Source organism: Dipodomys ordii, unplaced genomic scaffold, assembly GCF_000151885.1.
Source record: "Dipodomys ordii isolate 6190 unplaced genomic scaffold, Dord_2.0 Scaffold24, whole genome shotgun sequence".
In the NCBI taxonomy this organism is placed as follows: Eukaryota; Metazoa; Chordata; class Mammalia; order Rodentia; family Heteromyidae; genus Dipodomys; species Dipodomys ordii.
Window position 1 is genome coordinate 12,534,882 of NW_012267240.1, and position 24,418 is coordinate 12,559,299.

Here is a 24,418-nt window from a genome sequence, read left to right on the forward strand (position 1 = left end):
TGACATGATTCAGTATCACCTATAGTCCTGCTTTCCCCATAAAAACTTGATGTTGACAGGGAATCTTCCAGATGATATGATGAGCATTACTCTCCTGGCTTGCTAGGGTAAGGACATCATCAGTACTCTAATGTAAAGGCTTTTACTGACAAAAGTTATGAGCCAGTGCTTCAGCACCAACCAAGTTATTAATTTTTTTGTATGTGTCTGTGTTGATTCTGGGGTTTGAACTCAGGAACCTGGACCCTGTCCCTGAGTGCTTTTGCTCAAAGCTAGCACTCTACAACTTGAGCCACAGCTTCACTTCCAGTATTTTCTTTCTTTCTTTCTTTTTTGTAGTTAATTGGAAATAGCCTCATGGACTTTCTTGCTCAGGCTGGCTTCAAACCATAATCCTCAGATCTCAGCCTCCTAAGTAGTTAGAGTTCCATGTGTGAGCCACTGGCACCTGGCTTTATTACATTTTTCTTAGTGTACCAGGATTTATATTGGGGGCTGAAAAAACTCACCTCTAGCATACACTAGAAATGTATGTATATAACAGGCAACCTCTGGGTGAAGGAATTTTGCTCCATTTCACAGGCATTTTGGGAACACCTATTTCAACTGTCTTAGGAAGGATCAATGAAATGAGTACACACTGAAGGGTTCCATGAGAGATGATGAGGGCTCAGCAGTCTTTATGAGCAATCAAACACAACCTGTCACTGCAATAGCATAACATTCAGTTAACAGCAACTAGCCATGTAGCATTTATTTTTATAGTCTACTTTCTGCCTTCTTAATAGAGTCAATCAGTAATTATTAATGCTACATTGTTATAGGTAAACTTGTTCCATTAAAAAAAACACATGTTCTTGGAGATTGGAGATTGTTGATCAGACCAGGGAGCATCAACATGAAGATGTATACTCAAGTACATTAGTGAGCATCACACTAGATCTGTACAATTAGGAAGTATAGAGGATGAAGTCTAAATGCCTTGGACCCTAGACTGAACTTCAATCTGGTTAATCATATGTTATACCTAGCAGAAGAGACTCACACATGAACTTGTTACTTCCTTGGAACCCATCTTTTTTTCAACCAAAACGTAGCCATTTGTCTAACTTCATGTCTTCTGTTTTGAGCAAACTTATTCAAGTGAGGAGTGAAAAGTCACATATGTACACAGTCAGACTTCGATAAGCCAAGAAAAAGAAATTGTCCCAATCTTTACTTACTTTTACAAAGAATCTTTTCTGGGGAAAATGATCTTATATGGTAATAATATGTTTTACAAAATTGATCATTCTATTAAAGTCATTTTTCTTTTTCGATTTGAAAAAAGATCTTTCAGTGAAGCTAGATATTTTTTTAAAGTGAAACAGAATCATGTTTTCCTCTTACTTTTTGGACAATAAACTTGACCTTATGTTTGGTTACTTTCCAGCCCACAACATATGTGTTTTGGGGAATGAGGAAAATCATAATAAAAATCAACTGTATTCATTCAAGAGACACAATTGGGACCAAGTTCACCCTGGCTGCCTGAATCTCTCTAATGCTCTGGCCTGCCTAATAAAATACTTGGATGCATTTCTGAGTGAACAGAAGAACCATCAAGGGTATAATAATTTTAAAAAATGATGAGGTATTTACAAATTGATTATTGTTTCCAGATGACAAGTTCCCGTTGTATTTCTTTCTGATTTCATATGTACACTGCATATATTTTATATATATATATATATATATATGCTTATGCATTTTGTGGATGTATGAAGCCTGTTCAGATACACATTTACATGGTTAATATCACTGATCACATAAAAAAAGGTCTCATCTTTAGGACAAAGATTTGGGGTAGTGATTTGTGTTTTATCCTCAGACTCAATCTGAAGGTCTTCTCAAATCCAGTGAATGTGATTTTTTTCATGGTTGTCATTTGGATCTTTTCCTCTTAATGCAGCTACATTCCTTTCAGCCTCAATATCAGCAGGAAACCAAAAAAGACCCACCCCTTTCTTAGTAGGCAGAATCTCCTAAGGTTGTCAGGATTTTCTCCCTTAAGTCAGCCTGGTATTAGTTTTAATGCCATTTTCTGGTTCTAATGTTTTCGCCTGCAAATCTCATTCTCCTTCTAGGAGTAAAGCAGAATTACTCTATCCTCAAAAAGATTTTGAGAGCTTCATGGCCTACAATAATAGCTTTAAAGCCTAATAATATTTTATAATCCAGCAAATGAATCAAGAATGTCTGAAAACCACTTTCTTGCAGCGTTTTAGTCATTATTCATTAGTATTCATTTTAAAATGAGGCCATTTTATGAATCACTAACTGAACCAAAATTATAATAATGGGCTATGCATTAAAAAATCACACTTCAAAAATATTATCTACATTTGCTATCATACATAATGCAGCACAGTGACTTGAAATTTATCTTATATCCTTCTCAGTCACAGTGATCGTCATCAAATATCATTTGCTACTGCTAAATTCCAAATCAACAAAATAACACAAATGAAAAAACTGCATCTTCAACAATTAAACTCAGAGTGATGCTAATGGGGATATTTCAGTGTGTTCAAGCTTGAAATGGACAAAAAAAATCCCACAAAGAACACAAAATTCATTGTGACATATATTATTTGAAAGTGCACATTTAAGCCATGGAGAATCTGAAGCAGAGTGCAGCTTCCTGTGGAGAGGATTAAGGGCAAATTCTTGAAGAAGGCAGCTTTTGCTCTGCCCTTGGAAGGGAAGAAAGCTTTACACCACAGTAGATAAAACAGGGGACATTCTCTGCCCTGAGGAGCAACAGGACCAGAGTCCTGGAGAAAGAGGATATAGACTATAGAAAAGCAAAAGGTCCTCTTTGAAAGGATCATTTTTATAGACAGAGGCAGATAAAGAAGAATTAGTATTGAAGAGCAGACAACTGGGAACCTTTTAAGCATTTTTCTTCTTTATAACTTGTATGCATTTAGATCCCCCTCTCTCTCATATGCCATTAGAATATATAAATAGTAGGTATATTGTTGCTGGTCCATGCTGTAAGTTGGCTTAAATGTTCCAGATGATAAAATGATCAAAGGAGAAAAGAAATGGCCCAAAGAAGGGTGATGTAGAAAGTAGGTATGATAGAGTAATGCAACTTTCACAGGGGAACAGAGGTTTAAAGTATGTTTCCATTCTGCACTTTTAATTCTGAGGAAATGACACAGACAGTTAAGAGGACTGTGGTCTGAGCTCAGCATGGCACTTGTATGAGGAATAATTAAAACCCAAAGTGATGGGAGCCTTGAGAAAACAAAAGCTCAGAGACAGAACCCAAGCCCTGAGGTCAAGCCCAAGGATCAACACCAAACAATAACAACAACCAAAAACAACCATGGTTTCTCCTTTTTCTCAAAGTTTCAACAAGACTGGATATTACTAATTATTAAGTCGAATAACTATGCTCTAGCTTCTCACATTAATTCCAATGAATAATTTTGACCAGGGAGAGATTAAATCAGTGATTTCAGGCTGGACTTCAGGTCAGTGGTAGAGTACCTGCCAACTAGCATATGCAAGGCCCTGGGCTCAATCCTCAGCAACACAAGGTAAAATAACAATATTGTATCCTAAGGTTGTTCCAATTTTTTTTGCATTTTTAAAATTAGTTTCAATTAATTGTTCAAGGGGGTTTCATTTTGATATGTCCATCTATGCGCATAGTGTGCCTTGAACAGATCACCCTTCCTTCCCTCTCCCTTATTTCTGCTTTTTCTCTTCCTCAAAACTCTCTGTCAAGCTCACTATTCCAGGCTTACAGAAATTATTTTGAGCATCTTAATTGCATTTTGTTTCATAACATAATACAATTATTCTTCCTGATTACTAGCAGCACCGTTCCAAGCAGACGTGTAAATATACAGGAAAAAAGTTTAAGTACAAAAATGAATATCTTTCATGTTTTTTCCTTTTTCAGAGATATTATTACTTTTGGGGTGCTCTTTTGACAAATTAAAAATTGATTTCATTTTTAAAAATCGTTTTCTACATTTAGCAGTATAAGTTCTCATTGTTTATTTCTGGTATTAGGTAACCTTTCATATTCACTAGGGAATATCATCTATTCAGTGACACAGGTTTTCAGTGGATGGGTCACCCATTTGAAATTTTCCTCATAGTACTGTCATTCACTCAGGAGAGGATGTTCATACTAGTGGTAAAGGAACAAGAATGCCTTCAAACTTTTGGATCTACCTTTGACATTCCATTCCACATACAGTACATATGTGTTTGTATCAGATGTCACAGAATAGATTATGTTTTCTCCCCAAATCTTCAAGTAAACCCAATAAAGTTGTGCTAGGTTTATTTGATATAACTGCATACTTTCTGATACATCAGTATAAAAGATTTGTGTACAATTTGAAAAACTCTAATTTATGATTTTCTTTTTCTCTTTCCTTCCTTCCTTTCTTCCTTTCTTTCTTCCCTTCCTTCCTTCTCTCCCTCCTTCCCTTCTTTTGTTGTTTCTTTCCTTCTTTCCTTCCTTCCTTCTTTCCTTCCTTCCTTCCTTTTCTTTTTCTTTCTTGTGGGTTCTGGAGCTTGAACTCAGGGCCTAGAATCTGTCCCTGAACTCTTTGGCTCAAAGCTAGAGCTCTACCCATTTAAGCCACAGGCCCACTTCTGGTTTTCCAGTGGTTAATTGGAGATCAGAATCTCAAGGGGACTTTTCTGCCCAAGTTGGCTTTTTTTTTTTTTTTTTTGTCGGTTGTGGGGCTTGAACTCTGGGCCTGGGCGCTGTCCCTCAGCTCTTCAGCTCAAGTCGAGCACTCTACCACTTGAGCTACAGTGCCACTTCCGGTTTTCTGGTGGTTTATTGGAGATAGGAGTCTCACGGTCTCTCCTGCCCGGGCTGGCTTTGAACCGCGATTCTCAGATCTCAGCCTCCTGAGTAGCTAGGATTAGAGGCGTGAGCCACCAGCGCCCGGCTATTCCCAAGTTGGCTTTGAATCACTCAGATCTCAGCCACCTGGTTAGGATGATAGACAGGAGACATCAGAGCCAGGCTAATTTATGATTTTCTAAAAGCATACTGCTGAATCAACAGTGAAATCATCCTAGGAAAACTAAGTCCTGAGACTATGGATTTAGGATGAAGAAATGGAGTTGTAAAGAGACACATCTATTATACAGTGAATAGGCAAGTTCAAGGTTTTCCACCAAGGGTCATGGTTGTTTTTATATTTGATGGAGAAGTCTATTGTTTATCATTTTTTGGGAAAATCAGTTTTTATTTAGGTCAATGTTAGTATTGCTACTACATAATAAACTATAATAATAATTATTATTTAGAATAATAGTAATTCAGGCCAAATTTCTCAATTTCTGTGCTAAGGTCTTATTTTGAAATAGACAATCTTTTTTTGGTCTTGAGGAGCTCAGAATTATTATACCCATATTTACATATAGATGTATACAATCTCCTATTCAATCCTAGTTCTGGTTTTTTTTTTGTTTTATTTTTTGTTTTGGTGGTACTGAGATTTGAACTGACCTTACACTTGTTAGTCAAGTGTTGTATCACTTTAGCGCATGTAGCATGAATACAAGAAAGTCAGAGAAGACTTTGCTAGAGCAGTGACTAAGAGGTGCTGAGAAAAAAAATAAACAAGAATGCACATTTACTATTGGGTAAGTGGAAGGAGATTTCTTTCCCTGGGACAAAGTAGCAAGAAAAATAAATTTCACATTCGGAGGTAAAAAGATCAAACAAAAATAATGGAGTTTTATTACAAAACAGGTGCATTTGCTATGCAAAGGATACAGAGTATCTGTAGAGTGAAGAAAAAATATCAAGAGAGAGGAGGGGGGAGTGGGGGAGACTGGAGATTTGATAGCTTGAGAGAGGCAGGGACAATGAAGGAGAACCACAGGAGCCTGGGACCTTTACGAGCCAGTTAAGGTGGTAACCCAACACTTTCAGTAGTCCCAGTCTAAAAGCTCAGCAGTAACTTTGGAAAACTCAAAGTGGTTATGACTACTACTGCAGAAGATGGGCTGAATAACAATATCATTCTTTAGGGTGGACTGATAAAGACAGAACACTGTGAACAGAATGTAATCACCAGAGTGGGGTGGTGAAGGAGAACATTGAGGAAAGTGATCAGAATTAAAGACATCAAAGTTGTGCATGGATTTGTGTCACCTAGATGTGACTGGCCAGAATTTAGGATTTAATGAAAACTCTCAGAAGGTTAAGGCCTTGATTAAGCAGTAGAAGAAGAAGAAAGAAAGAAAAGACTCAAGGAAGGGAAAACATTAAAATGGGTAGAGAAGACAGTGTGGAAGCTAGCAAAGGATCAGATCAGGCTCTCCCTTAGGCACTTACAGGAAACAGGAAAGTGGCCAATAAAGCTATATTAATGGATACATTTCCTCAGGGCCTCCTGTAACAACTTTACTACAGAGTTACCATGGTCCAGTTTGTGGGGTAGAGACAGGGTTCACCTCTAATTCTTTATACATGCCCTCTTCATTGTATGAATAATTTCTCTTTGAATTTCCCAAGTATCATATATTTAGATATAGAAATAGACACTTACCTCCACCAGACATGCACTCTGGAGTGAAAGAGATGTCATCAAGAGCAATAAAGACATCATTTCCACCCAAATCAGCTTCAAATGCCACCTTAAATGGACTGTTACTGGAGAGATGTACATGCCCATAGGTCCATCCTGGACTTTTATTTTTCATTAATGACCACACAAGGATGTTTAGTCCTGATTCCTCAATGATGTAAACCTGAAATGAACATAATCAGAAGAAACAGTACTTTATAATTGTATAATAGAAGTAGCTGAACAGCCAGATGAGAAGTTAGTGAATGTGACAGCTCAGCATAGAGACAATGTTTTCTCTCTGTAGAAACTGTGGTTATGCCGGGGACATGGGTGAAATAGGAAAACACCTGTCTAGTAAACTAACAAGTACAAGGACCTGAATTTAAATAACAGTACCATCAAAATATTTGTTATCCCAATTTATGTTCACCAAAGGCCTGATTAAAATTGTAACTTTATGAAGTATCTAAAAGTTGGGGATGCAAAATTAGACATTTATACTTGTAATGAACTTTTGTATGTCAGACAAAGGTGTTATTGCTGGAAAATAAAAAGAAGCTCATAATAAATGGCTATGAGATTATGGTCAGAAGCCAAAGTAATAAGCCAAAAATATTTGATATTTTCACAGACAGAAAGCCTGCCTAATGTCACTATTCAACATTAAAAGTACAAGTTCCAACCACACACAACAAACAAGCAATAAAGTATAGTGTAAACATCAAAACTAAAAAAAATATTAAGTTTAGCAGATATTCAGCAGTAGAAACAATTTAAAATAAATTAAAAATGCCATGGTAAGGAAAAAGCATTACATATATACATATACATGTATCTCTCTCTCTCTCTCCATATACACACACACACACACACACACACACACACACACACACACACACACACACACACACAAACATATTCAAAAAATTTCATGGAAATATAATTCCCTTGCTCCTTGTTTTTTCCACAGGCCTTAGCATTTATGTATTTAATCATTACTTTATTATTTTTACAGTTCATTTTTCTGTTTGAATGTAGTCTTTCTATCTTTGATCAATCTTATATACTGTTATCAAATTCCTTTCCTTCCCTTCTTTCCTCATTCTACTTCTCAATGCTCTACTACGATTCCTCCAATAATTACATTTGTCAATAAATGTCAAGACATTTCGTCTTGCTACTTAATCATACAAGTACTTCATTTTTTCTAACTACTAATTCATAGCTTAGCTCAATAGAGTTAAATAATGTGTATTTTCAATTATGTGTATTTACATACTCAACAGTGTATTCAAGCAAACAATAGCACGTTATATGGTGTTTCTTCACAGTGTTCTTTAACGTATCGAGTGAGACATGCACAAAAGACTAAAATGATAGACTATATTCTTGCCTTCCCAAAGAAATATTATCAATTGTATTTTGAGTTTTATGTGGTAAATCTCAGGAAAAGATTTATTTTACTACACTTAAAATCTGCTACATTAAAATAGCAAAATTACTAGAATTTTTGAAGAATAACTGATTCTAATTGAATTTGTTTCTAATTTTACATTTCATTGAACAAATTTTACTGAAAAATCAATGTCAGAAGAATAAAAAATATTTGAGACAGATTTGTCAAAACCATTGATGGATGAATTTTCTTGGATATTTGATTGCACATGAACCAATTATAAAGCAGTGGTCAATATTATTTATTATAAAGTCATTTTTTTGTCAGTCATGGAGCTTTGATTCAGGGTACAGCTTTACTTCGGGTTTGGATATTTAATTGGAGATACAAGTCTCAAGGACTTTCCTGTGTGGGCTGGCTCAAAACCACAATCCTCAGCCCGAGAGTAGCTAGGATTACAGATATGAGCCACCAGCACCTGGCCTAAAGTATTATTTTTTTAAATCAAAACTATCATAGATACAACATGAAATAAAATATGTTACATTTTAATAAACTATATTATAATAAAAGTTATATATGAAGATTATATTACTATAAAAGCAAGTCTTTATAAATCTTTATAATCTGGTACAGAAAAAATTGTTAAGTCCAAATAGAATGAAATAATGATGTCATCTAAATGCAAACATATATTACTCCATTAAATACATGGTAACTATTTTATGTATAGTAACTTCTCAGCAATTATTTATAAAAAAAAAATTCCTTTGGCCAGGTTGATGGCTCATGCTTTTAGTCAGGAAGTTGAGATCTGAGAATTGTGGTTCAGTCAGTCTGAGCAGGAAAGTCCATGGACTCTTTTTTTTAATTTAATTTTATTGTGAAGGTGACATACAGAGATATTACAGTTACACACATAAGGCACTGAGTACATTTCTTGTAGAACTTGTTACCCCCTCCCTCATTCTCTCTCACTTCCCCTTCCTCAGTCCCCTCTCCTAAGTTGTACAGTTCATTTCTAACATATTGTCTTGTGAGTACCATGCACATTTGTTTATTTTTTTAAAATTTTTATTGTGAAAATACTGTACAGAAGGGTTACAATTACATGGGCAAGATAGTGAGTACATTTCTTATCAAACATTGTAGCCTCCTCCTTTGTTTCCCCTTCCCATCCCTTCCCAGCCTCCCCCCACCTACCAAAGTTGTAAAGTTCGTTTTCGACATGACAACTTGTACTTCTCATTGTTGCAACGGGTCCACGTGTATCCTTATTTAAACGACTTGTTTTTCCCCTTCCCCTCCACAAATTATACCAACATCAAATACAGTGAAAACAGGGGTTATACTGTGGGGGAGGGACATACCAAGCAACTAAGAAATAATCTTATAAATGCGTTAGAAACAAATGCAGGAAAGAAAAAAAATAAATACATATCTTAGGGTTCATTTTCCTAACATCACCTTATCTGACCTTTTCTGCTTGACTCATACATATACTAGATATTGCAAATAAGGGAAACCATGGGATCTATGTTTCTTTGGGCTTGGCTTACTTCACTTAATAGAATTTTTTCCAAGTCTTTCCATTTCCTAACAAATGGGGCAATGTCATTCTTTCTGATGGAGGCACAGAATTCCATTGCATACCACATTTTCTAGATCCATTCACCTACTGAGGGGCATCTGGGTTGGTTCCAGATCTTAGCTATGGTAAATAATGCTGCAATAAAAAAATTATGGAATGCTTCATGAATTTGCGTGTTATCCTTGCGCAGGGGCCATGCTAATCTTCTCTGTATCGTTCCAATTTTAGTATATGTGCTGCCGAAGCGAACACACATTTGTTTATTTTTATTTTATTTTATTGTAAAGGTGATGTGCAGAGGTGTTACAGTTACATAAGTAAGGCATTTAAAAATTCTAGGTTTTGAATATTTTTCAACATTTTTCATTTGATACTTCAGCAATAAATTGTCTTTTTAAAAATTGTTTTTTATTGTGAGAATACCGTACAGAGAAGTTACATTTACATGGGCAGGATAACGAGTACATTTCTTATCAAGCATTGTTGCCTCCTCCTTTGTTTCCTCTTCCCATCCCTTCCCATACTCCCCCCACCTCCTCTACCCGATCTCCCCCCCCACCACCAAAGTTGTAAAGTTCATTTTTCAACATAATGACTTGTGCATCTCATTGTTGCAATGGGTCCACCTGTATCCCTAGTTAGACGATTTGTTTTTGAACCATCAAAAAGCTAGAAGTGGAGCTATGGCTCAAGTGCTAGCCTTGAGCAAAAAAGCTCAAGGACAGCATCCAGACCCCTAGATCAAGACCCAGGATTGGTGTACATGCACACACGCACACACGCACACACACACACACACATTCATTAGAAGGAAATCATTAGACAACAGAGATAAAGACTAGAAAATGTCCAAGTGTTGATGGTTAATTTGCAGAGAACCAAGTATTGCAGAGACCAATGACTTCAACAATATTCATGCATCTAGGTTGCCTAGGTGAAAGCTAAAAACAAACAAACAAAAAAACCGCAAACCAGAACAAGATTGTTTTTTGTTTTTCAGTTTTCCTCATGCAGCAATTCAGAAACCCCATGTTCCTGTAACACTGCTATGCCTTGGGTTCTCTGAGTGGACACCTCTGAATATCAGAAACGATTCATCCACTTCATTAAAAATTGAGCTCACTAAACTGTGGTATAAAATGCATGCTTGAAAGGACAGTATGACTGGGCACCAGCTGTTCTCAGCTGTTCCCCCAGCATTCTGATCTTTAACTACCACTGACATGGCAAAGTAGTTAAATGAGCTACCTTCCAGGTTCATGGTTTCACTTGAGAATACTGAAATTTTATGTAAAAAGAAAGAAAATATCAGATGAAACAGAATGGGTTATTTCTTCCCCAATCGGTGATCTGAGGGATTAAACTAGGTTAATAATACATCAAAAAAAAAAGAAGAAATAATAGGTCAAGCACTGGTGGTTCAATCCTGTAATCCTAGCTACTCAGGAGGCTGAGATCTGAGGATCCCTGTTCAAAGCTAGCCCAAGCAGGAAAGTCCATGGGACTCTTATCTCCAATTAACTACTTAGAAAACCAGAAGTGGAGCTGTGGTTCAAATGGTGAAGTGCTAGCCTTGAGCTGAAGATCTGAGGGACAGCTCCTAGGCTGAGTTCAAGCCCCACAGCCGACCAAAAAAATATAAAAGAAATAAAAAAGAAATAGCAATGCTGCTTATATTAGTAATAGACTATTTGCATATTTTGTTATAAATTAACACCCATTCACTTGCCCATTACAGCTTTGAAGTTAGAGAAATGGAGATTTAATGATTACATACACACAACATAAACTTACAGTCTTTTGTCTCACCTAAAACATGATTAGAAGTCATCACTTTAGTCCTCAAAGAAAAGAAAAGAAAAGAAAGTCAAGAACTCTTCTTAGAACCCCTCAGAAAACCGAGACAGCAGAGATAGAGGGAAACACATTGAATTGCACTGTCTTGAAACCCCTACATATGTGAGTAAAGAGTAGGAAAATCTAAACTGAAATTGATGAACTATTGGAAGAGGAGTGCAGGAAAATCTGAAAGCTAATTAATTTGTAGGTGTGATTTTTAAGAAGTTTGCAAACTTTGGTGAAAACTTTGAGAGATGTTAAAGGGAATACACATTTTCTTGATAGACAAGAAAGATGAGAATTACATGTAATGTCTTTCAGAAAACCATGCAAGCCAGAAAATGAGGTAGTGATGCATGAAATATAAATAGCTTTAGGATGAATTGTTGAAGTCGATTGGCCGAAATTTTGTTGAGAAGTTTTGCATCAATGCTCATCAAAGAAATGGGTCTATAATTCTCTTTCTTTGATGAGTCCCTGACTGGTTTTGGGATGAGGGTTATGATGGCTTCATAGAAAGAGTTCAGTAGTGAATTTTCTCTTTCAATTTCATTGAAGAGTTGGAGAGGTATTGGTGTGAGTTCTGTTTTGAAGGCATTGTAGAATTCTATTGTAAATCCATCCTGGGCTTTTCTTAGATGGGAGGTCTCTTATTGCTGTTTCTATTTCAATGCTTGATATGGGCCTGTTTTTCAGAGATGCAAAGCTTGTTCCATATATGCAAATTAATTAATATAATTCATCACATCAGCAAGAGCAAGAATAAGAACCAAATGGTTATCTCAATAGATGCAGAAAAAGCATTTGACAAGATCCAACATTCCTTTATGATTAAGGCTCTGGAAAAATTAGGAATCCATGGAACATTCCTCAATACAATAAAGGCTGTATATGACAAACCTACAGCCAGCATTATACTTAATGGTGAAAAACTAAAGCCATTTCCGTTAAACTCAGGAACCAAACAAGGATGTCCACTCTCTCCACTTCTCTTCAATCTAGTATTAGAATGCTTAGCTACAGCAATAAGACAAGATGCAAACATAAAAGGGATCAAAATAGGGAAAGATGAAGTAAAACTCTCCCTCTTTGCAGATGACATGCTCTTGTATGTAAAGAATCCCACGGATTCCACTCCCAAATTCCACTCCCAAATTACTCGAGCTGATTCAAAACTTTGGCAAAGTAGCAGGGTATAAAATTAACCCTCAAAAATCAAAGGCTTTTCTGTATGCCAACAATGAGAAAAGCATGGCTGAAATCAGGAAAGGAACTCCACTCGTAATAGCCCCACAAAAAACAAAATACCTAGGAATTAACTTAACCAAAGAAGTGAAGGACCTCTATTATAAAAACTTTAAAAACCTGAAAAAGTAAATCAAAACAGAACTTAGAAAGTGGCAAAACCTCCCATGCTCCTGGATTGGAAGGATCAACATCATGAAAATGGCAATACTTCCCAAGGTTAACTATAAATTCAATGTGATACCTATCAATATTCTAACCTCATTCTTCAGGGAAATAGAAGAGGCAATCCAAAAATTCATATAGAACAATAAAAGACCCCGAAGAGCAAAAACAATCCTCAACAGAAAGAACAGTGCTGGAGGAATATCAATACCAAATTTCAAACTCTACTATAAAGTCATAGTAATCAAAACAGCTTGGTACTGGTACAAGAACAGACCTCAGGACCAATAGGATAGAATTGAAAACCCAGAAATGAACCCACAGACCTATAGCCATCTAATCTTCGATAAGGGAGCTAAAACAATAGAATGAAAGAAAGACAGCCTTTTCAGTAAATGGTGCTGGCAAAATTGGTTAATAACCTGCAGAACACTAAAGCTAGATCCTTACATATCATCCTACACCAGAATCAACTCCAAATGGATCAAAGACCTTAAAGTCAAAGCAGACACTCTGAAAACATTACAGGATGGAATAGGATAAACCCTAGGTCTCCTTGGCACAGGCTGAAATTTTCTTAATAGAGATCCAGAAACACAACAAATCAAAGAAAGGTTGGACAAATGGGATTGCATGAAATTGCAGAGCTTCTGCATGGCAAAGGACATAGCTAGCAAGATCAATAGAAAGCCTACGGATTGGGAGAAGATCTTCACTAGCCATATTATGGATAAGGGTCTCATCTCTAAAATATACCTGGGACTCAAAAAATTAAATCCCCCAACAACAAGTCCCAAAGAAACAACTGCCCAATAAATAAGTGGGCTAAAGACTTAAAGAGAAACTTCTCTGAAGAGGAAATAAGAAAGGCCAATAGACACATGAAGAAATACTCAACCTCTCTAGCCATAAAAGAAATGTAAATCAAAACAACATTGAGCTACCACCTCACCCCAGTTAGAATGTCTGTAATAAAAAACTCTAAAACAAAAACAAAAACAAAAAACAAACCAAAGAAACCACAACAGATGCTGGAGGGGATGTGCCCAGAAGGGAACCCTACTGCATTGTTGGTGAGAGTATAAACTTGTTCAACCACTTTGGAAAGTAGTATGTAGGCTTCTCAAAAGATTCCACATAGAGCTCCCCTATGACCCAGCAATCCCACTTTTGGACATTTACCCAAATGTTTACAAACAAGACCACACTAAAGCTACCAGCACAACTATGTTTATTGCAGCATTATTTACCATAGCTAAGATATGGAACCAACCCAGATGCCCCTCAGTAGATGAATGGATCAAGAAAATGTGGTATATATACACAATGGAATTCTATGCCTCCATCAGAAAGAATGACATTGCCCCATTTCTTAGGAAATGGAAAGACTTGGAAAAAATTATATGAAGTGAAGTAAGCCGGATCCAAAGAATCATAGGTCCCATGGTTTCCCTTATTTGCAATAACTAGTATATGTCTGAGACAAGCAGAAAAGGTCAGATAAGATGTTGTTAAGGGAACAATGAGAGGTACAAGTTGCTATGTCGAAAAACGAACTTTACAACTTTGGTGGGGGGAGAGAGAATCGGGTAGGATGGGGCGGGGGGTGGGGGGAGGATGGGAAGGGATGGGAAGGGGAAACAAAGGAGGAGGCAACAATGCTTGATAAGAAATGTACTCATTATCTTGCCCATGTAATTGTAACCCCTCTGTACAGTATTTTCACAGTAAAAAATGTTATTAAGCAAATTGAACCCCAAGATAAGGTCACAAGTGGTCTTTTCTTTCTTGCTATTGCTTCTAATGTATTTATAAGATACAACTTTATTTTTTTGTTCCTTTGTATATCCCTCCCCCATGGTATAACCCCTTCTTTCACTGTATTTGATGTTGGTATAATTTGGGGAGGGAAGGGAAAAATATACTTATTTAAATAGGGAAAGAAGTGGACCCCTTGCAACAATGAGATATACAAGAGGCTATAGAGGCTATGTTGAAAAAGGAACTTTACAATTTAGGGAGGGAGCTGGGTGTGGGTGTAGGGGTTGAGGAGTATAGTTTTGGAGATGGGAGGGTAGGGATGGTAGGGGAAAAACAAAGGAGGAGGCAACAATGCTTGATAAGAAATATATTCATTACCTTCATTACCTTGCTCATGTAACTCTAACCCTTCCTCTGTATAATACTTTCACAATAAAAACCTTACTTAAAAAATAAGTAGTTTTAAATGGTAAAACAAAAATCTCCAACACCAAATTTTGTATCTAGTCAAACTTTTTATCAAAATTAAGATCTTTCTTAGGTAAGTAAAAAATTGCTTTAATTCTGTCTTGTACATGAATGTAAATGAAATGTTTGTCAGGGAGGAGAATATGACCCAGGTCAGCTGCTTGCTGTCTAGAAAAATCCAAGATACATGTTAGGACACAGATTAAAAGTAATGTGAATGGGAAATATATTCTATGCTAACAATAATCAAAAGAAACCTAGAAAAGAAATATCAATTTTGGACAAAGTGGACTTCAGAGAAAGAATACCAGGAATAGAGAGACCATTTGATATAGTACCATGATCCCCTAAATTCCTCTATTGAAAGGCTGCCTCTCAGGTGATTTTATTAAGATGTGGGGCCTTTGGAAGGTGATGAGATATAACCAGGATGCCATCATTAATGGTAGTCTTGTCCTACAAATGTGACCCGAGGGCATGTATTCACTCTTTCAGTTGGGCTAGGGCATTGCTAGAAGTAAACTTCTTGCTGTTCACAAACAACCTTATCAAAGCTATTTTATTATTGCATCCCAATATAAAATCTTGTAGCTATAAAAGGGCCAGCTCTCCAAAATGACATCCTAATACTTAACTAACATGCACTTAATAACAGACAGCAACTATCTGAGGCGAGAACTCAGATCTGCAGGGAGAAATAATGAATGTAACTGCAGCTGCTGACTAGAATACTCTCGTCAGTAACTGACAGATCTGAGGGCAACAAATCAGTAAGGACAGAGTTGAACTGAATAGCATCAATCAACTGGATCTAATTTACATTTATAGAATACTTCTTCTCAAGCTCAGATATAACAGTCACCAAGATTGATGACATTCTGGGACATAAAATGTACTGTAACCAATTTGAAAGAATAGAAATCATGCAATATATGCTCTCAGATCACAATGGAGTTAACTAAGGAATCTCTAAGAGGAAGAGAGTTAAAAATCCTCTAAATAATTTGACATTTTTAACACACTTACCAGTAACAGAGGCTAAAGCATATTAAGAAAAAAATTAAAAGATATATCAAAATAAATGAAAACAGAACTAACAAAAGTCTGTAGTATGAAGTGAAATAGTGAATAGGGAAAATTTTTAAGTACTGAGTGCCTGTAGTAGAAAATAAGAAAGAATTAACACCAATAATGTTAGCTGGTATTTCAAAAATATCAATAAAATAGCTAAACCTGTAGTCAGGTTACCTGAGGAAAAAACTGAAGAAACAGATTTTTAATATCAGAAATGAAAGAGGGGTCATCACTATAATCCATGATTACTGAAAGGATTATTATCAGGGATTAATAATAAGGGATTTATAAGAGACTAATAGCGATTATTATTAACAAGTATATGTCATGTATTTAATAATCCATTCATAGTGGATCAATTCTTTAGTCTACCAAAACTCACATGTAAAAGAGCCACTCATCTAAGTAGAAGTATATCTATCAAATAAATTGAATACATTATCAGTAGCTTTCCAAAACTTTATCTAAACAAAAGACATTACTAGAAAAGAATATCTATAGGCCTATCTCTCTTAGTTCCCAACAATGAATAATTGGAATTTGAAATACAAAATACCATTTATATTAGCTCATCAAAATAAATATATAGTCATGTGTCAGGGAAAAAGGAGCAAACTGTCGGCCTTTGTTTCCTTAGGTGATTTCAGTGTTGTGGAAAGTTTATGGAATGCATGTACCCAAGTTAGAAGAGCAAACATGTCATTGGAGAAGATGCTATGCAATCAATTTCCTATTTCCCATCTGTCATTGACTAAACTGTTCCGTGGTTCATGACTACATATGTGTAAATCTTACAAAATGCATTGTATGTATGCAGAGCACCAAAAACATTGAAGAACTGTTAAAAGAACTGATAAGAAAATTCAATGATAAATAAATGGATGTTGTATTCTAAAGAAGATTCAGGATGTCAAAATGTAAGCTCTTTGCAGTTTCTAAGTTATAAACATGAATTGATGCAGTTCAGTCCTCGTCTAAATCACAGCAGGTTGTTTTGAGCACATTGACAATCCTATTCAGAAGCTTAAAAAAATAAAAGAGCCTGAAAAAACAACACAAAGTAGAAGAAAACAAACCCAGAGGATGGACAGTGTCTGACTGCAAGGCATAATAGAAAGCTGTAGTAAAGAAGAGAGTGTTTTATTAGTGAAAGAGTAAACAACTTGATCAACAAAACGCACCAGAAAGCTCAGAAACAGATTCATAAATAGGAACAATTGATTTTTGACAAAGGAACACAGACCAGTGGATAAAGAAGGATAATCTTTCCAACAAATGGTCCACATGAAAAAATTGCAAAATAAAAGAATGTAGATGCCTGTGTGTAAAGCTAACAGAAAATGGTGATCTATAATATCAGTCCTAGAAAGGTAAACATACAAATGATAAATGAATTAATAAATTAACCCAAAATTATCGATAGACCTAAGTGTTAACTGAGAACTATAAAATTTGTAGAAGGTAACAGATGATAAGCAAGGCAAGTTTGGGTTTTGCAGTGACGTTTTAGATACAATGCCAACATTGGAAACCAGTTGTTAAGTATTGATAAATTGGATTCCATTTAATTCAAAACCTCTACTGTATGAAAGACATTTGTTTAGAGGATGGAAAGATGATCCAGATAGTAGAAAAATATTTTACAATACATATCTAGTGTTTAAGATACAGAAAACTTTTAAAATTAAAAAGCCATAGCATCAATTTCACAAGTTGACACAAATACAAATAAGTACAGGATAAAATTCTCATCATCCTATGACATCATGAAATTACAAACATTTGAAAATTAGATGTTCCCAAACAAGCTAGCACCGAAATTCCAAGTCACTGGGAATAACAAATGCTTCCTAGCGTGTGGGCCACAGGAAACATTTCTTGCTGATGGAAACACAAACAGTGCATCTTCCTTTAAAGGCAGTTTGGTACTTTTTTACCAAATTAAACACACTTTACAATCTAGTACTTATATTGCAATTAATTGGTAATTATATTAATTAGTAATTAATTAATTAGTAATTATATTGCAATTAATCTAAATGAGTTGAAAATCTATACCCACATAAATCCTACACTTTGAGATGACAAAATCTGGAAGCCATCAAGGGAACATGAAATAGGCAAATAAGCCAACTTTGCTAATCTAGCAACAGGATGCTATTTATTTACTTATTCATGCGTTTATTTTTGCAGTATGGAAGACTGAACTGGAGGCTTTACATTCTAGGAAGGTACTGCACCAATTGAGCCATGCCTCCTGCCCTTTTTACATTAGTTATTTTTGAGGTAAGATCTCCCTTTATTCCCGGGGCTACTTAGGCTGCAATCCTCCTACTTGTGTTTCCTGGTGTTGCTGGGGTAACAGGCCCACCACTCTGTCCAACCATTGTGCTTCCTCTACACTGGGGTAACAGGTAAATGCCACAGCACCTAGCCATTGGTTGAAATGAAGCTTCTTGAATATGTTAGCTCAAGCTGGCCAAGAGCTGTGATTCCCCGATCTCTGCCAAGTAGATAGAATTGTAGGATTGAAATCAAATGTAACAGACAAGAAAACTGGTGTCCACTGTTGCTTAATAGGCATGTAGGCATAAATATCTTATGGTTTTATTGTCACCTGATTCGTTATATGTGGTCTAAGAAACATTTTCTTGGGGCTGGGAAGGTGGCTCAGTGGTAGAGCGCTTGCCTTGCATGCATGAGGCCCTGGGTTCGATTCCTCAGCACCACATAAGCAGAAAGAAACAAGCCGGAAGTGGCACTGTGGCTCAAGTGGTAGAGTGCTAGCCTTGAGCTGAAGAGCTGAGGGACAGTGTCCAGGCCCAGAGTTCAGGCCCCACAACCTGACCCCCCCCCAAAAAAAAGAAACATTTTCTCTAGCTTCACAGAAATTTATTTTAAAATAAACTGGAGTTTATCTTCCTTACATACTACTCATACCAATATTTCAAGACATTTAAAAGTGTATCTTCAAACTGCATCTCTTCTGTATTGACTCAGGATTTTCTTCCTCATTTTCCAGTCCTTAGAAACACCAGGGCTTAGGGCTTGGCACTAAACCAAATTCCTGAGTTGGGACTCAGGCATTGCTCTTTTCTCTCTGAAATGCTCTTCCATTTTTAATCCCATATTTACAGGGCTCACTCCTTTAATTTCTTACAGTGTTTACTCAGACTTTACATTTATGATGAGGCTAACTCTACCCCCAGTTACAAAATTGAGCCCCAATATATCTTTCCCACTTCTCTTATTCTGCTCCAGGAGATACCACAGTCTTTAAGATGCTACCCAATCTATTTGTACAGTTGCTATCTATTGTTTACTTTCTCCACTGTACCAAAAAGTAAGAAAGAAGATGAGTTCTGAGTATTATTTATTTATATATCTTAAATGAATAAATAAGGGCCATACACATAATAGATGCTTGATAAAACTTTGCTTAAGACTGAACATGTAGGAAATTAAGGAATGCAAGGGATTTTAGAGATACAAAGGACGCTAGTGACTTTCTAATTCAAAATGTCCTATGGAGTTAGAGGGAATCCAGGATTTGCCAATGTCCCCTGGTCATCAATGATAGAAATGGAAATATAGTCTCATATTTCTTTCTTAGCAATTTCTACCAAAGCAAAGCAAAGTTTTTATTTTTTGATAAAACATGTATCTACTTACAAATATCAGGATGATACAGTTATTTCTGTGAGTTTTCAGTGTTCTTATTAATATTTTTACAATTACTGTCACACTGAAATGACACCCCAGTGCTCTTTCTGATTTGGGTGTCACTGAGTTATACCTAAGTTTATGACCTTTCATCAGGGATTCACCCTAGGCAAGCAGGCAGAATGAGTGATTACCAGCACCAAGGTCAGAATTATTAGTGTTGGAATGGGATTTGGCTCAGTCACTATAGTTAGAAGGAGATCACCCTTGTCTTCTGTCATTGCCTTTGACTGTGGAGATGGAAGACCACTGAGAATCACTGTTTTCTAATCATACAAATTAAGAAAGCTTCAGGCTGGGAAGGTGACTCAGTGGTAGAGTGCTTGCCTTGCATGCATGAGGCCCTGGGTTCAATTCCCCAGCACCACATAAGCAAAGAGCAAAAAGCCGGAAGTGGTGCTGTGGCTCAAGTAGTAGAGTGCTAGCCTTGAGCTGAAGAGCTGAGGGACAGTGCCCAGGCCCAGAGTTCAGGCCCCACGACCGGACCCCCTCCCCCCCAAAAAAAAAACAAATTAAGAAAGCTTGTTCAAACTGAAACTCTTATCACTGATTATTGGTAGTGTAAGAAGGAATTCTAGAAATCTATGATATCAGAAAAACAAAGAACTTCCCAGCATTGCATTGCGTACGTACATAGCAGTAAGAAGGCTCAACAGATCTGGAGGCCAGGATCCAGATTCTAATCCCATCTCTGCCAAGATGTCAGCAATCCTTTGGCCTAACCTCCCATAGAGATCGGCTTATAAGAATACATCATCATGCCTGGCCAGCTTTTAAATGTTTTATTTTCTTGTTGCTCCAAAAGAAATGTGTTTAAGTTGGTATTAACACTGTTAATTTATTTTTTAAAATTATTGCATTGTTTTACAGAACATTCTGTCAAAGATGGCATAAAGAACAGGCTGAGTCTTGTTAGAAGAGTATTCATTGGGTGATTTTATTATAAGCAATGAAGTCTTTTGTGGGATTAAAAAATTCAGGCTGTTATTTCAAGTTTTCCTTTTTTTAACATAAACAAAAATATTGTTAAGGTTCTTGTAAATAAGGAGAATAAGAGCTAGAGAGATTTAGGTTTTTTCTGAGCTTTTAATCCTCAGTGACTTACAAAGATGGAGCCTAGGAAACAGATTTCCTATAATCGATTTGGGTGGTCTCTCCTCTATCACTTAGATTACTATGAACGTCATTGATGCTCAGAGGAGGAAGAAACACAAAAAATTACAGCTACCTCATATGTGGAAACTGAATGCCTAGTTTGTATTTATCTCTACAACATTAATCTCGCCTTCTTTGAAAGAGACAGACTATTTAGGAATAATATAAATAAAGAATCAACAAAATGCCTCTTTTGGGAGAAATGACCCACACATCCTTCGCTGTTCACCTAATATGTAGCATTTCTCCCAATTAATCACATCACTGCAGAGACCACCATCAGAGTGCCTTCAAAACACCTCCTCTAAAAGTGAAGAGAAATGTAAAGTGCAGAACATCAAATAGAAATTAAAATGGAACTGTGAGTTGATTTGTTTCCCATTTAGAATATTCGGCAAAACTGTAAATATTTGGGGGAAAAGTTTCTAATCCTAATGTCTAACTAAAAACACAAGCTTACCTGTACTACCCATGAATGCTCCACTTCAAAGACAGAAAAAATACAGACATAAATCCCCAGAAGCCCTGGAAAATCCAGAGCACATCACTAACATAAAAAAATAAAACTTTCTGGAAGTTTTCAACCAAGTAGAAACTGTTGAATGGAAATTTCCAAACAGAGCCGGTGTACTTGCAAATACCTGTAGGTGAAAGAAAAGACCACTAGCTCTAAAAACAAAAAGAAAAACTTTTCCAGTAGAATTTTGGAATAACTCAAAAGATAGGGATCAGATACAAGGAGCTGGTACCAGCTACTCACTAATCATGGGCTCCAAAACCAGCCAGGTCAACCTCTCGTGTTAAGAGTTGTTGAGTCTAGCATTTGCACGAAGAGCACGTAGGGTAGGCAAATATTGCTGATGTTGACACAGGTATTTCTGAGTGACCACTGGACCCAATAAATGAGGTAATGATCCTCACGACTGCCACAGAGTGTCTATGAGTACCAATTCTTCCCTCAGTAAACAACAAATAACATCATGGACATAGGTCTAGTGAAAGCATAGCTCGTCTTTGTCATCAGAGTCACACAGACCCAGAGATCTTGAATCAGTGCATATATCCCCCCTTAATGGAAATATATTTATTATTTATTCTGAGAAGCTGAAATGCATATGGTAGCAATACTCACTCTTGTTTCACCTATGTACAGGGCTAGAAAGCCAATATGGTATAACCAGTTACTCGAGGAAAACTGTTTAAAAGAGAGAAAATAAACAAAACAGAATACTGAACATTATGTGGAAGACTGTCAATAGAACCAAAGGAAAAAATATAAATGAATCAAATGAAAAATAAATGAATAAAATTAATTACCATTGAGACATTTGGGCACTTCATTTTTAATGGGTGTATATGAAAGAGATGTGACCAGAAGTCTTGAGAATGAGAAATATTAGTGCTCAGATTAAAAACCCCAGGTAGAAACTGATTATTAGAACTGACCCAGATTAAATACAAAGTAATATGACAAACTGAGCAAAATGAAGTACCGCCTTGGTGACAGAAGAGAGTCCTTCAAATTTAAAAGAAAAAAATGTGAACTCCTGTGTCAGAATCTGAATGCTCTCTTCATCAGAAGAGGAAACTTGGACCCAGAGAGAAACAGTAGGGTTGTGTACGCGGGAAGGACCAGAAGCAAATAAAAGGAGAAGTTAGAGAGAGAGTCCTCAGAAGAAAATGAAATCAGTTCTTGTGTTGATCTTGGATTGCTAATTTCAGAACTGTCACAAAATAAATTTCGATCATTAAAGCTTAAAGCCACCCAGTCTGTAATAGTTTGTTATGATCAACTTTGCAAACAAAAATAACCCAATACTGTGGTTAGCATTGATACACAGATAGATTGATGAAGATGCATCATACTCATAAACTGACATGCTGAATTGAAACCTCTTTGTACACTACCTTAACACAATAAAAAAGAAATTAATAGATCAGTGAGAAAATATGACTGTTAAATACATTGTGTTACTTAAGAATGTACTATGAAGTATCAAGTATTTTAATGAATGTGATTATGAAAAAAGGAGAATTATTTATATATTATATATAATGGTCTCGTTAATTTTAAGAAGTTAGAGGCAAGCCAATAAAATCTAATCAAAGGTCTTCTTTTATCTGAGGGGTAGGGATGTCAGAAGAAAAGAAGACAACAATTAAAACTTACAAATACTGGAAAAAATAGAAGTAAATAAAAAACATCTAATCAACCCACTTAAGAGGAAGTTGATGAAATATGACAAATAGAACAAGAAAGTAGATGATGAAAAGACAGGAGCTCAGATAGCAGAATATATCCAGTCATATACTGTTTGTAAGAAATATGACAAAAACCAAGCATCATGGAGTCATTATGAATGAGAGTAGTTACAATATAAAGTCAAAACAACTCCTTAGAACATGCATGTCATTTTCAGGAAAAATGGGCTTCCAGAGAAAGTAAAATAGATACATTAAGGTGACAAAATTTATAATTCCCTACTAGATGCCACTGTCTTGAATATTTAAGCACTCAGCACTTGTCCTTAACATACAAAGAAGAAAAAGCCAAGTTATATATATATATATATATATATATATATATATATATCCTGTAAAAGACATATGTACTCAAACACCAAGGCTTTGAATATAGGCAAATTAAGCAGATAACAATGAAAAGACATGACCTGTCATCTCTCCATGTATCTACCTAGCTTTGTGACTGAGGAGCAATCGTTCTGTCCTGTACCTAAAGAAAATTTGTGTATATAAAAATTTACACATGCCTATCTGAATTTAACATCAAATAACAGAAACATGTCAAATCAAGCAGGGGAGGAGGAATTGAGTCTATGTCCTTACAACAATTATCTTGCTAATTCAAAAACAATTCCTAGGATATTAATCTTTAGCTATATATGTTACTCTACCTGGAATTTATAAATATGTATATATATATATATATATAAACAGACACATATTTACTATATATGTATTTTAAGTAGATTAATTAGTTCAATCTACAAGCCAGAATTGAATAATAACTAAAACAAAGAGGATATATAGTTATTTCCTAAGACTGCTATTAAGGCTAGACTCTTTAAGGAATATAGAGGATAAATACCACCAACTAAAAATGTGTAAGAAAAGTGAGTTATCTCTGAATATGTTAAAGGGATTTTGGAAGAAATCTCATTCACCTTGGGACCCAGACTTGCAAGCAAAGCCTATCCTGGTTCTTTCTCAAGGTGACTTTGAATGTAGTCATTTACAGTCAGGTATATGAAATGCCCTTCTTTTTTTTTCTTCAAATTCTCACATCTTTGACTTAAAACTGTAACTTGATTTTAATTTTTAGCAGCACACCTCTTCAACTGGAGGTCACTTTTCTCTTCCCACTTTCATTATATT

At 36.0% G+C, this 24,418-nt stretch overlaps 1 protein-coding gene across 1 annotated transcript in view; it reads right to left on the reverse strand.

The window, feature by feature from the left end:
- Malrd1 (MAM and LDL receptor class A domain containing 1) overlaps nt 1–24,418 on the reverse strand; it is a 504,118-nt gene that overhangs the window by 106,568 nt on the left and 373,132 nt on the right. The window contains exon 33 of the mRNA XM_013014599.1: nt 6,585–6,786. Within this exon, the coding sequence (XP_012870053.1) occupies nt 6,585–6,786 (202 nt within the window). The remainder of the gene's footprint in view (nt 1–6,584; nt 6,787–24,418) is intronic.